The sequence below is a fragment of the Zingiber officinale genome, chromosome 2A (assembly GCF_018446385.1).
Source record: "Zingiber officinale cultivar Zhangliang chromosome 2A, Zo_v1.1, whole genome shotgun sequence".
Classification (NCBI taxonomy): domain Eukaryota; kingdom Viridiplantae; phylum Streptophyta; class Magnoliopsida; order Zingiberales; family Zingiberaceae; genus Zingiber; species Zingiber officinale.
The window spans coordinates 78,137,544-78,152,436 of record NC_055988.1 but is presented as its reverse complement, the minus strand read 5'-3'; the positions used below and the strand labels follow the sequence as shown (position 1 = coordinate 78,152,436).

Below are 14,893 nucleotides of genomic sequence, written 5' to 3'. Positions count from 1 at the left end.
ACGCCACTACCAGAGAGAAAGATTTGCTCTGCAATCTTATGAATCTCTCATGTTCCTTTCAATCTGTCTTTCTAAATAGGAAAAAGGACATGAATGGTTGTGAGTGGTCAAACGATCTACGGTTTCTGTTTTCCACAGACAAAGGCACTTCTGACGGCTATTATGAAAAGAACAAGCTTGCTCTTTTAGACTCGGGTAAAAAAAAAGACAAAGCCTATTATATATATATATGGCACATCCTTTCATTTTTTCCATTTTAGGAAAGAGGAAAAGCGTAATAAGAGAAAGAGTAAAAATAAATTTACACGAAAAAAAAGGAAGAAAAAGATTAAAAAAAATTTAAGTTTAGGCGTGTCAGATATCCATATAGATTGTCGCTCATGGTTGCTCGTATAACGATATGCAAGGTATCAAAATTATAAATATATAACAGTTTGATCACATGGTTGGCTTGGCCACTGGCCACCTAGTGGCCTGGCCGTGTGATTGGCTTAGTCTCTTGGTTGTCTGACCGCGTTGCCTCCTAGCCAGTTGACCGCCTAACCACGTGGCGATGATAGATCGACTTGGCTGCTAGACCAAGGTCGGACTTATAGTATAATAAGTGAGGCAAGTGCCTCAGGCCCAAAAATATTTGGGGCATCAAATTTTTTTAAAAAACTTATTAATTTGATAGGTTCATGAGTCCATTTTTAAGAAGTCCATAAGAAATAGTTAATAAATAAGTCATATCTTAATTTGTATCCTAAAAAATATTCTATCTTAATTTTAAACGTGTAGAAAAGAAATTGACAGATTCAAAAAATATTGAATAAGAGAGAAGAAATCAATAAATCATCAAACGAATAAGAGAGAAGAAATCAATAAATCATCAAACATTTATACGCTGAGGAGAGAAGAAATCAATAAATCATCAAACATTTATACGCTGAAGAGAAGGAGAAGCTTATTTCTTTTCTCCAAGAGTTTAGAAAATCTAGATTTGATCAAAGCTTGGTTGTAGTTGAACATATCGCAAGTGAAATAGGAATTAAACTTATTTTCCAAGAAAAGCGCATGATTAAGAAAAAAAGTAATTTGATGAGATAAATATTGAAAAGGTATCTTAATCTCCTAAAGAAACTTTTTGAGTTAATTACTTCATATTTATAATTCATCAAGCTCATTCTTCACTTCAAATTCGATTTGAACAATTTCAAAAAGTATAAAATTTTTTTTGAATTTTTATTTAGTTTGGAGAAGTTATAGTCTATTGATGATGATGCTCTCTTGAGCTCATGTATCAATCTTCAAAATTCATCAACACATGATGGACATTCCGATGTTGATGAATCATATTTATTTCTAGAATTAAAGTTATTAAGACACTTATTACCTAGAGAAGCAAAAAGAGCGATTGGTAATTATTTGAAAATAATGGATGGTTGTTATTCAAATGGCTACATCGCTTATCGAGTTTTGCTGACTATACCAGTTACAGTTGTATCTATCGAAAAGACAGTTACAGTTGTATCTATCGAAAAGATTTTTTTTAAGTTGAAGTTGATTAAAACTTATCTTCGATCAACTAATCGTAAGAAAGACTAAATGAGTTAGCTATATTATCAATTGAGAAAAAAATTATTGAAAAAAATTGAATTATGTAAATTTAATCAATACTTTTAATTCAAAAAATGGGAAACATAGATTTTATATTTTGTTTAGATTTTTTTATTTTTTTTAATATTTGCTTACGATATTATTTTTGATAATATATTTTATCTATATTTTATTTCTAGATTTCATATTTCAAATATTATTATATTTATATTGAAAAAAAATATATGAACATTAAACTTTGAGGGCATCATGTTTTATGTTTTCAAGCCTCAAAATCTCACGTCCTACACTGTGGCTGCGCGCTGATCACGGGGCCGCCGGATCATATGGGAAAGATTTTTTTTAATTTTATTTTAATAAGAATGATGATATTTTACAAAAGGAAGTGCACTTTTTGAAAAATATGAACTTATGATACGAAATTCCGAAACTCAAGTGGGCCTTTCAAAAACAAATCTAATGAGATTAGCTCCGGTGATCGAGAACAGGAAACGAATAAAGAAGTCAACGTTTTGCGAATAGTCAACGGCTTCGTAGGTAGGGACAGCAGACGAGGGAAGGCGAGGAAACAACTAAAGTAAAATAAAATGGAAGAAGAATAATTATCATCAATGAGAACGTTGGAGATATCAATAAAAAGGCCCTTTTATGTTTTGAATAATTAATTAGACAAGTAAAAAATCTTCATTTTTTTCTTCTAAATTACCAATAAAATTTCTTTTTTATGTGTTTTAATATTTCGCGACTGCCTGCCCATGATTTCGGGCTTGCCGATTTGAGCAGCCTTTTGGAAACTCTTAAAATATACTGAAAATTTCAAGACTGTAAAGCGCATTTCAAAAATAAATCAACCTTCGAGAACAAAATATTTTTTCCTAATTTTTTTTTACTAAAAATGCTAAATTTTAGTGGAGAAAAGACAACAGGTTAAGTTCTGAGAGATAATACACACACCATAATCAATCTTTGGTGCTAACAGAATCTACAACTCCTGATGTTTACTTACATACAATAACACTAACCTTGTTCTTTGTAAGGAGTCCAGATCAATTTAGTAGCATCCACCTCCAAACCTCCTCGTCCAGCAGCCTTGAGGTGACGATCCAAGACCTTCGGGTCGGCGCAGATGACATGCTGGCCCTTCCTGTATTGTATCAAGTCGAGTGTTTGCAAAGTGCTTAGAATGTCATCAGGTTTTATGGCAGTCATGTCACTGAGTTCCTGTTGACAAATCAAGTTACATTAGATAGACAGTTCAGACATGATTAGCTGTGACCCTAAAGTAACCGACGAGAAAACATTGTGGTGATCACCCATTAGAATTATCCTCGTTAAATGATACAATTCCCTTGTTTTCATAAAAAAGTAGTTCGCTCATCAGTTCATCACTGTGTTGTGTCATATGAAAATAGCAACTAAGACTTTGCTCAGACTGATTCATTTGTCACACGGCTGAGACGAAAACCATGTACAAAATTAGAGAATAACATTACGAGAGGAAAACAGTTGGGCAGCGACCATTACCTTGATGGAGATGTTGCCCTTGTGCTTTTTTAATATGTCCAGAAGAACTCTAGTCCAGTACCCTCTATAACTTAATAGGCCAAGATCGGACAACGGTCTCTCTGGGGTTCCAACTTTACCCTCCTTTTTTGAAAGTTCATAGGCTGCTCAAGTTCACAAACTTTGATTAGGAAAATCATGATTGATATCGAAAAATATAGCAATAGCTACAACACACTTAATGCCAAACTAGATTTTTTTACTGTGGTTAAGACTTGAGGTTTCATAGAAGTGAATACTGTCTAAATAATCATCCTGTAGTGAAATAAGTGTTCCCTAATCCAAACTACTATATAACTGATCATCTAAACTTAGAGAAAGAAACATGAAATAACCAACAAAGCAAACAGCATGCCAATTGCGCTAATGTCAAGATCTAAATAACTTGAATTATTTTAACTATTGATATAGGTATAGCAAACCGTTGTTGAAGAAAAACTAACATGCAACCGTAATAAATGGCATATTCCAAATGACAGTCATGATTTTTCTCCAGAAAACTATCATAGCAAGCAGCGCTTCCATTGGATCTCAAGGATGCTGAATGACTGGAGTAGTGAAATATATTAAAAAAATTTATAAGATATGATACCGTGTTTTTACTATGAATCACCAGAAATCAGTACAGAAAGAGAATAGTTTCGAACAATAAAATCAAGGATTCACACAAATGATAAGGTAAGAAGATTACAGAAAGCAATTAGAAATTTCCCATATCCTTTCCTCTGATAAGGAGGAAGAGTGAGAATGCATGCTAAATTGTAAGCCTCCTCTGAATGTTTTTCCTGCATAACAATGTAAAGAAAGCATCATCAATACTGAATCAGACATGGAATAAACGGAGGAGAATTATACTGCAGTAAGGAAGAAAAAGTAGTGTGTGTATATATATATATATATATATAGAGAGAGAGAGAGAGAGAGAGAGAGAAGAGTTATACTGCACCCCAGTCGTACGCGGCAGGCATGCGCGACTGAGGGACAGGAGCCCACGTGGCAGGGGACCACGTAGGGGGCTGCCCCTCAGTCGCGCACAACTAGGGTGCAGCATATCAAGTTTCAAGATATATATATATATATATAATTCTTTGCATAACTTCTAATATAAATTCTTTTATCAAAGAGTCAACAAAATTATCCACCTGGAATATTAATTGTAGAGGGAGAGACTGAACACCAACTCTCTCATGTGATCCTCCAAGTCCTCAACATCAAATTGGAAGGTGCATCATGAAAGGAATTATTTTTTTATAAGCATGATTATGTACAACAACAGCTGGAATTCTTCTATTCGTGAATCTACCTAATTCTAATTACAATTATTATTTAGAATGGGGCTGAGTGCTAACTATTGAGTAAGTTTTAAGGACATTAGCTAATCAGCTTGTGACAGTTGTAAGCTAATCAATTTCTAGGAGCAACTTGGTATTCAAAGACAATTTATAAAACAATATTGACTAATTAACTGGTTAGAAAATCAACTAGAGATGGAGATCATTCTCTGATAATTCCTAAACATCATTCAAACATGGCATGGAACAGGACTCCGGCTAAAAAAAGTCACATACAAAGGGGATGGATGACATAAGCCAGCTTAAGTTAAATGGAAGAAAGACACAAGGAATGTTTGTGGAAGGTTAGCTAAATACTTCAAATTTGTAACTCATTGTCCATGGCTTTAACAGAATGAGAAAAAAAAAAAATCCAAACCAAAGTTGACTTGTAACCAAAAACTGAATAAAGAGAAGAAATATAATTGTATTATAAAATTAAACCCTCAATGCATAATATCAGCAATAAAACAAGAAAAGAAAACACAAACAGGACCAGGAAACTGTAAGATGGATAATATTCTTTGCCCATGGTGTTGATAATTCTGATAGAGTAATCAAGAATCTGAGTTAGAAACTAAGAAAACAATATTAGATAAAATAAATAAAATCATGCAAGCTGATGAATTAGTAAATCCAATGACACAAGACAGCTCATTTCATGTCAAAAAAAAAAATCAGAGAGATTTGTAAGAAGGGCACAAGGGCTAAAAAAATATCAAGGTTTTACCTTTGAGAAATAACCAACCATGTGGCATCCTCGATCATCACATTCACAAAGAATATAAAATAGAAATAGATCAACATCATAGTAAAGGGTCTTGTGATCAAGAAACAATTTAGCCAAATAGCAAAGATTCTGCCCATAAACCTTGTTCTTCTTGCCATCAACCTGTGGGAAAGCTTCTATTAGAGCAATAAAATATAGTTCACAAACAGTGGTAATCAACAGAGATAAAGTCGATTGAACAAGGGAAAATTTCTGGAAAATGATTCAACTGAATTCTATGAGACAATTGGTTGTGTTTGAAGCACCAAATTAGTAGATAGGGCCAAAGGGAGTGGTAATGGCATCAACAAAAAGGAAGAACCATAGAATGGAAGCCACACAAAGCTTTAGGACATTTTGTAGATCCATTAACCATAGATCTCAGTTAACCCAGTAACTATAAAAAGCTGCTTAACATTAACTAGCTTGTCATGATCTTAAAATTTCTCATGAGAAAGTATGTATTTTAATCTAGTCTGAAGGAAATAATTCAGGTAAGGAATGAGAATATGAAGATCACCTCAAACATAGAAAGGGTGCCACTTCTGTATATCTCATCACCAGGAGGGTGCTTAAGGTCACATTTTCTCTACAAAGTATAAGAGAGCATGTTGAGAAAGCAAAGAAATATCAGAACAGATAAAAGGAAATTTTATATACACATACATATACAGATAAGACAACAGAAGTGTGTGTGTGTGAACCAGGAAGAATAACAATGCTTTTGCAAGTCAAAAAGCTGGCTCATGGTTGCACACTAGCATAAACTTTAGTAGATCTCACTAGTCACATTGCCAGCTAGACTGAAAGCAAACATAATCAAGCATTCATTATTGGTTGGACAAGCAACAAGAAAAAGATTATCTAACTTCAAATACACCCTAGAAACAGCTTAGTGAAGATATTTTATGACAACCAAAATTTTGGATTATAAATATTAATCTGTAACAAAGACCAACCCATTACCTTGCTAACAGTCTGCATTTGTTAAGCTTAAGATAATGTAAGTTACATAGGACTCTTCTGTTCTGCTATAGGTAAGTGATTAACCCCCTTAACACAAAACTAAATTCATCTGTCTTTTTCATGAAACTTTGATTCCATTAGAGTATGATACCAAACACCAAAATAGGGAAGGAAAAAATCCATATAGAGTTAAAGAGAATAACTCAGAAAACATTCAGAGTAAATTAATACAAACAATCAATTAGTCACCAATTCTTTTACTAGTCTTCTTATTAGCCAAATTATTTGTATAGGTGAACAGCTAACAAATTCTAAAGAATTTGTATCTGTAGTGAATGAGCTACATAGATGAGTCCATGCAAAACTTACCAAAATGGCTAATAAACTAATTCTACTCTCTACTACTACAAAGTAAACCAAGTAGGATCAATCACATGTATTATGTGCACACAAATGCCTATTTTGGTCTTTTTATACCTTCTTTACTTCACATCTGTTAGGCAAAAAACCTAACATACAAACCGTCTAAACCACAAGAGTTCCGCTTTCCATAGAGAAATATGCACTAGCAGATTCCAGTAATCCTTTTAGTTTTAGGATACTTTGATACCAGCACTTATTTGGCAAACTAAATCACTTATGAATCCTTTTGCAGACGCAGGCTGAAAGCATACAAAAAAAAACCTACTCAACCTGATAAAACTTATAGAATACAAAAGTTTTAGTCCGAAAAAATATAAGTATACCAGTTGAAATACACAGGCCAAGAGAACATCTATTCTTGTCAATATTATTTTTGATCTATAAATTTATAATCACAATTATGCACACAGTCCAAAAAACTTATCAACTAGTTTACTGATAAGAAATACACCGATTAACAGAAACACAGAAAATCACATGCAATAACTTTTCAGCATCATGTAGGAACAAAATGTTCCATTCAAGCTAGGCATCCCAAACTACACATAGTACTGAGAAAAAAAGACCAGAATTATTAAATTGTAATATTTCCAATGTAACAATAATTGTAGGGAAAACCTATAAAAGTGGGCAAACATGTACTTCAATGGCTCATATGTAAACAGTGCACAAAACTAAATTTAATAGGAGGACCAATCAGAAGGTCAGATGTAGCTCACCATATGCCTTTGAAGCTGCTCTTTGCGTTTCATAAAATTGAGGCAGAACTCACAAAAATACAGTTTTGGAGAGTCACTATACTCTGGTGGAAAAGGAGAAAAGTACCATGTATCAATCTCATATCTTCCAAGTTCTATTTTTGCAATGTTTTTCACTTTTGTGAACTCCTCGTGTTCTCGTAAACTAGCAGCATCAAGCTCCTCGTGACCATGCTGAGCCAATGAAAAATTAACAAAAGTGAAGGAGACTTCCGTTAGATCCATCATCCTAGTGTCCAATCGGTTGAAAGTGGTACTTTTTTCTATTTTGATATATTTAACATAATCAGCATTTTTTTTCTCTCTCTCACACATGTCATACCACAATAAAACTCATATCTAATAAAAGTGAAAGCAATTTGATATTTAAATCTTATAAGAAATTTGGAGTCATAATGACAAGACAAATTACAAGAAAGAAAAAAAATTGACTGTTAATATATTGCTATATTGTGAGTTCCACATTGCAGAATACCAAATTAGACCTTAGCATATCGCCGGTATGTGATTGTCCAGACCCACAAAATGGAAAAATAAAACAAACAAGAACATGCAACAAGATCATCATGTAAAGATTTCGGAATTGCCAAGTTTTCAGTGTAGTTTTTAATGAGTAGAAAAGTGCAGTCTAACCAGAATGTAACTAGAAGGATTTCAGAGCAGTAGAAAAGTGCAGTTTGACCAGGATGTAACTAAAAGGATTTAGGAGTACCTCAACATGTGTTTCATCAATCTTTCTTTTCTGATGTCGAGTCATTTTCAAACTTGTTACCTGAAAAGAATTGTGTAGGGAAATTGAACACAATTCATATATAACTATTAGATGTGCATGCTGGATTGCAATATATACACAAACTTCAAGATTGAATTCATTTGATACACAATCCTCCCCCAACTCAATATATTATATCCAAGAAAATAAATACCTATGGCATATACTCATCTGCAAAGTAAACTATGAGAAGTACCTTGTCTTCCACCTTCTCATCGACATCAGCCTCTGCAGTATCAAGATCAAGTTGCTCAAGTTTAACCCATTCATCAAGTCTCCTATTAACTGGCAAAAGAAATACCTCCAAAGGGCATTAGTTATTTGCGCACACACAAAAAGAAAAAGTAAACAGGTAAGGTAATCAGCAAGTTAGTTATTCATAGAAACTAGAATACTGACATCTGAGGATATCACAAATGATGCTTGTAGAGAAGGTGTTACAATGAAGTGCTGATGACGTGAGATTCACGTTGAAACCAAAAATTATATCCAAAAAGCATAATCTAATTTTAAAATAACCTACAAATTAAATTTGTCCCTAGATATGTTTATCATAAAATCATAATGCACAAAATAAACTTAAAATATCTTAAAATGACAAATTTTGAAGTCCATCCAATTTGAATATTTGATGGCCACCAAACTTCTTCAAGTCATTCCCAACTCAACTTTGAATATTCAACCATCATTCACATGATCAATTAATCCATGTCTGAGAAATCAAAGCCAAACAAGGTCAACAAATTCTTGAGGAGGTTTCTCATCTTTTCTAAGGACTAATGCAATTATCCAAGTTCAGACTAAGTATGATAAAATCCAACAACCTATGTGTTTAATTTAAAACATGGAAAAGCACTTGCCTAAAAATAAAGAACTCTCACAAGCACAACTAGAGAAAAGAGACTTAACTGATATACAGAGAATGTTAATTTTTCCAAAAAGATTTCTTTTTCATGGCACATCCAGATTTTTTTTAACTCTGAGATGAAATAACTAGAGTAAGTTGACACATTTCTGATCATCTTTCCTTTAAACAGAGTGTCAAATTCCATATGCAATAGATTGCATTTGCTCTATAGTTTAAATTGAAGGAAGCTACAGAAAAATCGGCTGGAATCAGTAAATATTTGCATTCAAAAGATCTCCATTATGTATGAGAATTGAAACATCCGAGATTTAAACACTAACGCTCATACCTAACAGATACGTCTCCACATAAACATGCTAGAATATGTAAATATTTGCGTTCAAGACCTCCATTGCATATCAAAATCGAAACGCCATAAATTTAAGCACTAACGCCCTCACTTAGCAAATATGCCAAAGTACTGGAATAAATCTTGTTTCCCCATTCCCACTTCGAAAAAACTTCAGAAAAACTCAACTTTGCTAAAAGAAATAAGCTGGGCACAAACCCTAATGTTGGCCATAATCCTAAACGCAACCCAACGCCAATATGGCCAAAAATCTAAAAGCTGGAAGAACATACACTCGGTGTAGTGAACATAGTACTCGTAGTCATTGGGACCTCCAAACGGGATCTTCCGACGCTCGATGACCTTGACGGGGTGAGGCTTCTGATCCCGCCACCGGCACATCACCCGCGTCCCCACTTCGAGCGGCGTCCCCCCGGACATCGCCAGCCTCCCCCTCTTCGGTGGGTTCTTTTCACCTTCGGACGCGGGAGGAGCAGCGCCGCCGTTGGCCGCCGGCGCTGCCGCCGCCGCCCCGTTCTCCGCCTCTGTCATCGAGCCCATTAGGGAACCTGAACCACAACGCCCATTTTTTCGGGTTAAGGTAGAGCGATAACTATGGGCCGAAAAGGGCCTCCTTATTGTAAATGGGCCTCCAAGGAAACAACAAGTGTGGCCCAACGCAACAATCATTCAGATTTACGCATTTCTATTATGAAAAAGGCCGAAAAATTGGAAAAATTATCAAAAACATATTATTTAATTTATTTTTATTTACCGAAAAGACGCCCTTATTATTATTTGTACCAACCATGCCCCTAACGTTATAACATCATATTAGACAAAATTATTGTTTTAGCTATTATAAAATTGTTCTAATTTAGTTAAAATTATTATATATAAAATAGTTAACTATATGGATGTTTTTAAACTCTATTTCATACTCTATTTTAAATAAATTTTATTTTATTTTATTTTATTATTACTAACTATTTTTCTTTCTTATTTAATATATATATTTATCTTAATTTCACATCATCTAATTAAATATTTATTGATTATTAAAATATATATTTATATCATCTTAAATGTATCTTTTAAAATTTTTTCAATAGGTGTTATCTTCTATACTTATATCTTTTTATCTTATCTATTTTTGTATATTCATATATTCACCTTAATATCATTATTTATGATCCGATGGTAAGGACGGGGGCCCTTGTTGGCGGGAGGTCAACGACACGTGGAGGTCAATGGTCAAGAAGGTCAACCCCAAGGTCGTGCCGAGCGGACTAGCCAGCCGACCGAGCATTCGGCCGACCGAACATCCGGGCAGGAGACTCCCAGGCCGGACGAAAGACAGCCCGACCAGGGGTCGGGTTTCCGATGCTCAAGGTAAAAGAGTATCTGGGCCGAGCGGACAAGCCGCTCAGCCGAGTCACAGGATAATAAGGCGCACTCCCATCGTAGCACATGAGCAGAGCTTCCCCCGGTCCGAGGTATGCGCATTCCCGGAGGCCATAAGCGCCGAGTGAATGGTCCGCTCGGACCGGGAATAGGCAAGAGGCGCAAAGGGACTGCTAGTAACAATCATCCTCGAGACACCTGCCGCCGACAAACAGCATGGTCGGCGGCCGGAGAGGACAGAGTATCATAAGGTGGAAGTTTCCACTGTCACATCAGGGATATGCTCGGGCGATTGTGGAATGGCGTCAAACATGCTTTTCTGACACAACCCTACTGAGGTATGTTTGGGGAAGCGTGCACGCATCGAGAAGCGTGCCCCGCGCCTCCCCCGGGGTCCTATATAAGGACCCTCAGATTTCGACGGAGGTATGCGATTCTCATCACTGTAGCCACAATAGCGTTACTCTACTTCTTCTTCACTGCCTGACTTGAGCGTCGGAGGGTCGTCGCCGGGAAACCCCTCCCGGCTCGGCTTCTTTGCAGGTTCGTCGGAGATCCACATCACCTGTCGAAGACAACAGAGAGTGTCACGTCCCCAGTGTCCATCGACTCAGCGCTCGGACAGGATCAAATTGACGCCGTCTGTGGGAACGTTCCTGAATCCGAGCAGAGACGATGGAAGAAGCTGGACGCCAACTCATAGTGACACTCTCTCTCGAAGAACTAGACGTGCTCATCCAAGCGCGGGCAGCCAAGATAGTCGAGCAGCAGCAAAAGGCTCAAGCCGATCGGATAGCACAACAGGCAACATCGGCATCAGGCGGTCGGGCGGCACCAGACAACCGGCCGGAGTAGCTCTCAATATGGGGCCAGAACAAAGGGTCGACCGATACTCAGGTGGAAGCCCCGCCCGCCCCGATACTGTTCCATTGGGCTTTATTCCAAATGCCCTCGGAAGTCGCGTAAGCCAACCTTGACCGGGGCTCTTCGTCCGATGAAGCACCCCTCCGCGACGCAAGGAAGGGCAAGGCACCACGGACAGATTCGTCCCCCGAGCGGATCAATAGACAATTCTCAGAGGTCATCCTGCGCGACCCACTACCAAGGCATTACGCGCCCCTGGCGATCAGGGAATACAACGGGACCACCGACCCGGAAGACCATCTGGGTAAGTTCGACAACACAGCACTTTGCATCAATATACAGATGGTGTGAAGCGCCGGGTGTTCCTCACCACCCTCTCCGAATCGGCACAACGATGGTTCCGGAGGTTACCGATCGGATTCATCACGAGCTTCAAAGAGTTCCACACGGCCTTCCTCCATCACTTCGCGAGCAGTAGGTGCTACCAGAAGACCAGCGTCAGTCTGTTCGCCATCAAACAAGGCTCGAAGGAGTCGGTCCGAGCCTACATCCAGCGTTTCAACCAGGTGGCCATGGATATCTCAACGGTCACTTCGGAAACTATGATGAACGCGTTCACGCAGGGGCTGGTGAACGGTGATTTTTTTCGTTCGCTCATCAGAAAGCCGCCTCGCAGCTACGACCACATGTTGAACAAGGCCAACAAGTACATCAACGTGGAGGAAACTCAGATGGCGAGGTAAAAGGAAGCACCATCTGAGCCATCAGCTCATGCCGAGCGGAAGTCGCCTTCCAATTATCAACCATCGAGAGGACCCCGTGCAGAGGTAGCTCGTCCTCATCAGAGGTTGCACGTCGTCCAACAAATAGCGGCCGATCGGCCTAAACCGAAAGGGAAGATATGGACTCCCATGTTTTGTTCGCTCCATCAGTCAGCAACTTACAACACCCGCGACTATCGGAACCTCCCCCCAATCACTCATCCTACACCAAGGAGCTATCGCCGTCGATCACCTTCGCCGAATCGACGACGTCAGCACCAAAGTCCTGGCCGGCGTATAGAAAGGAGATCTCCCGAGCGGCAACATTAAACTCTAGAGTCGAACCGGCGACTATAAACCCCCCGGCTCGAAGACCGTCGAGCGACGACGTTAAACTCTAGAGTCGGACCGGCGACTATAAACCCCCCGGCTCGAAGACCGTCGAGCGGCGACGTTAAACTCTAGGGTCGGATCGGCGACTATAAACCCCCCGGTCGGAAGACCGTCGAGCGGCGACGTTAAACTCTAGAGTCGAACCGGCGACTATAAACCCCCCGGCTCGAGGATCGTCGAGCGGCGACATTAAACTCCAGAGTCGAACCGGCGACTATAAACCCCCCGGCTCGAGGACCGTCAAGCGGCGATATTAAACTCCAGGAACCGGCGACTATAAACCCCCCGGCTCGAGGACCGTCGAGCGGCGACGTTAAACTCCAGAGTCGAACCGGCGACTATAAACCCCCTGGACGGGACAGCGTCGCGCAAATAGACTGAGGCCTAGCATCTAGGGCCGATGATCAGCAAGCCTTGATCCTAAGGACAGGGAGAAAACAATGGCGTGCGCTTACCAGCACTGATCAACGAAAAACTAACGGAAGTTCCATGCGGAATGAAGGTCGTTTGACCGAACGGCGTAGTTGAGAAAAACACTTCTAACTAAAAACTAACAGAAGTTCCGTGCGGAATGAAGGTCGAGCGGTGTAGTTACAAGAAACACTTCACGGAAGGCTAATAGAGCAAAAATTGGCATTCCAAAATTATAAATTCGCCGATCGGAAGGATTACAAAAAATATTTCATTCCAGATAATTGAAAACATGCTTCGGAATGGTGGTGAGAAGCGCCGCATGCTCCGTAGCAGGGATGACCACGGATTCGGGGAGCTGACCCTTGGACTTCAGATAGTCCGCCATGGCGGTGATAGCCAACTCGAAGGCAATAACCATCCGGTCGCAAACCTTTTCAGCAAATTCCTCCGAGCAGATGTACTTCTGCCTCAAGGTGGCGACACGACCTGGCTCCGCCTCTTGGTACTCCTTGAAGGCGGCGCGGGAAGCGTCGAGAGCTTCTTGCAGGGCCTTCAAATCGTCCCTGAGAGTCGCCGCCTCGATCGAGCGGCCCTTCTTCTCGCGGTCCAGCAAATCCACAAGCTCTTTCACCCGCTGCTCCAGTGCCCTCGCTTCAACATTCTTTTTGTCCAGATCGGCGATCACGGTATTTTTCCGAGTGGTGACGAGTTCTATCTTGGGATCATAAATTTTGACCTGCTGTTCAAGCTGGGCCAGCACGTATGCTTGGTCAGCCGTCTTCTTCCGCTCGGCCTCCAGCAGGCCCTTGCTCTTTGCGAGCTCCTTCTGCAGCTCGGCATATGAAAGGTCTTGAGAAGAAGACGGGTCGCCCGGACTCTTCAGTCTCTTCAGCTCCTCCTCCACCATAGCCAAGCGGTTGGCGACAACGATCTCTTCCACTCATCTTTGATGTACGCAGGAGTGTTAAAATGTCGACCGGGAAGACTACATAAAAGAGCAGAAATGAAGCTTACCCCTGTGGACTGCTGCATGTGGTTGTTAGCTAGTTTGTCGAGCGGTATCATGGCAACACGGGCCCGGGCGTCCGCCCACATCTCAGCAAGGGGCCCCTTGATAGTGATCATGTGTTCAGGAGCCGTCGGCTGATCTGACTCGGCCATAAACGCCTCAGTGGGGAGGTGCAGAGTGGCCTTAATAGTGCGGCGCCGACCCGGAGTCGTGTGAGCGGACGCCGAGGGATCAGAGGCCGGGCTGGACATTGAGGACAGAATGCCCGAGCGGCGGACTCGGCGGGGTACAGGAGGAAGGGAGCTAACCGACACCGCTTCGATGGGGGTCGCAGGCGGATCCAGTTGAGAGGGGGTCCGGTCGGAGGAGAGCGCCTTGACCGATGGCGCCTTGCCGCGGGGAGATGCGGTGCCCGTCCGCTCAGACGCTTGCACTGCGGAGGTTGCCGAACGGAGTGACATCTCAACACGCTGTCTCTTCTGGTTGAGGGGGAGTTTGTCGTCCAGCTCAGAGTCATCCTCCCGAACGGAAGGGCCCTTGCTGGAAGTTGCACCACCAGTCGCTTCCGCAGGTGAAACTCGAGCGGTCGACTCCCCTGCATTTGTCTCGCTCTCACCCTCGTGAGAGCCGACCGGAGCAATGCCCAACTGCTCCATTTCCTTGGCCGCTGT

The 14,893-nt window shown here is 40.3% G+C and overlaps 1 protein-coding gene across 1 annotated transcript; it reads right to left on the bottom strand.

Moving 5' to 3' along the window:
* Nucleotides 1-2,433: 2,433 nt before the first annotated feature.
* On the bottom strand, nt 2,434-9,973 carry LOC122041281 (putative MYST-like histone acetyltransferase 1). Its single transcript, XM_042600920.1, has 9 exons — nt 9,671-9,973; nt 8,378-8,466; nt 8,122-8,181; nt 7,371-7,583; nt 5,783-5,851; nt 5,224-5,385; nt 3,854-3,947; nt 3,124-3,266; nt 2,434-2,820 (listed from the first exon to the last, which is right to left on the bottom strand). The coding sequence occupies exons 1-9, from the start codon at nt 9,936-9,938 to the stop codon at nt 2,617-2,619; spliced, it is 1,302 nt and encodes a 433-aa protein (XP_042456854.1). The 5' UTR covers nt 9,939-9,973; the 3' UTR covers nt 2,434-2,616.
* Nucleotides 9,974-14,893: the final 4,920 nt, after the last annotated feature.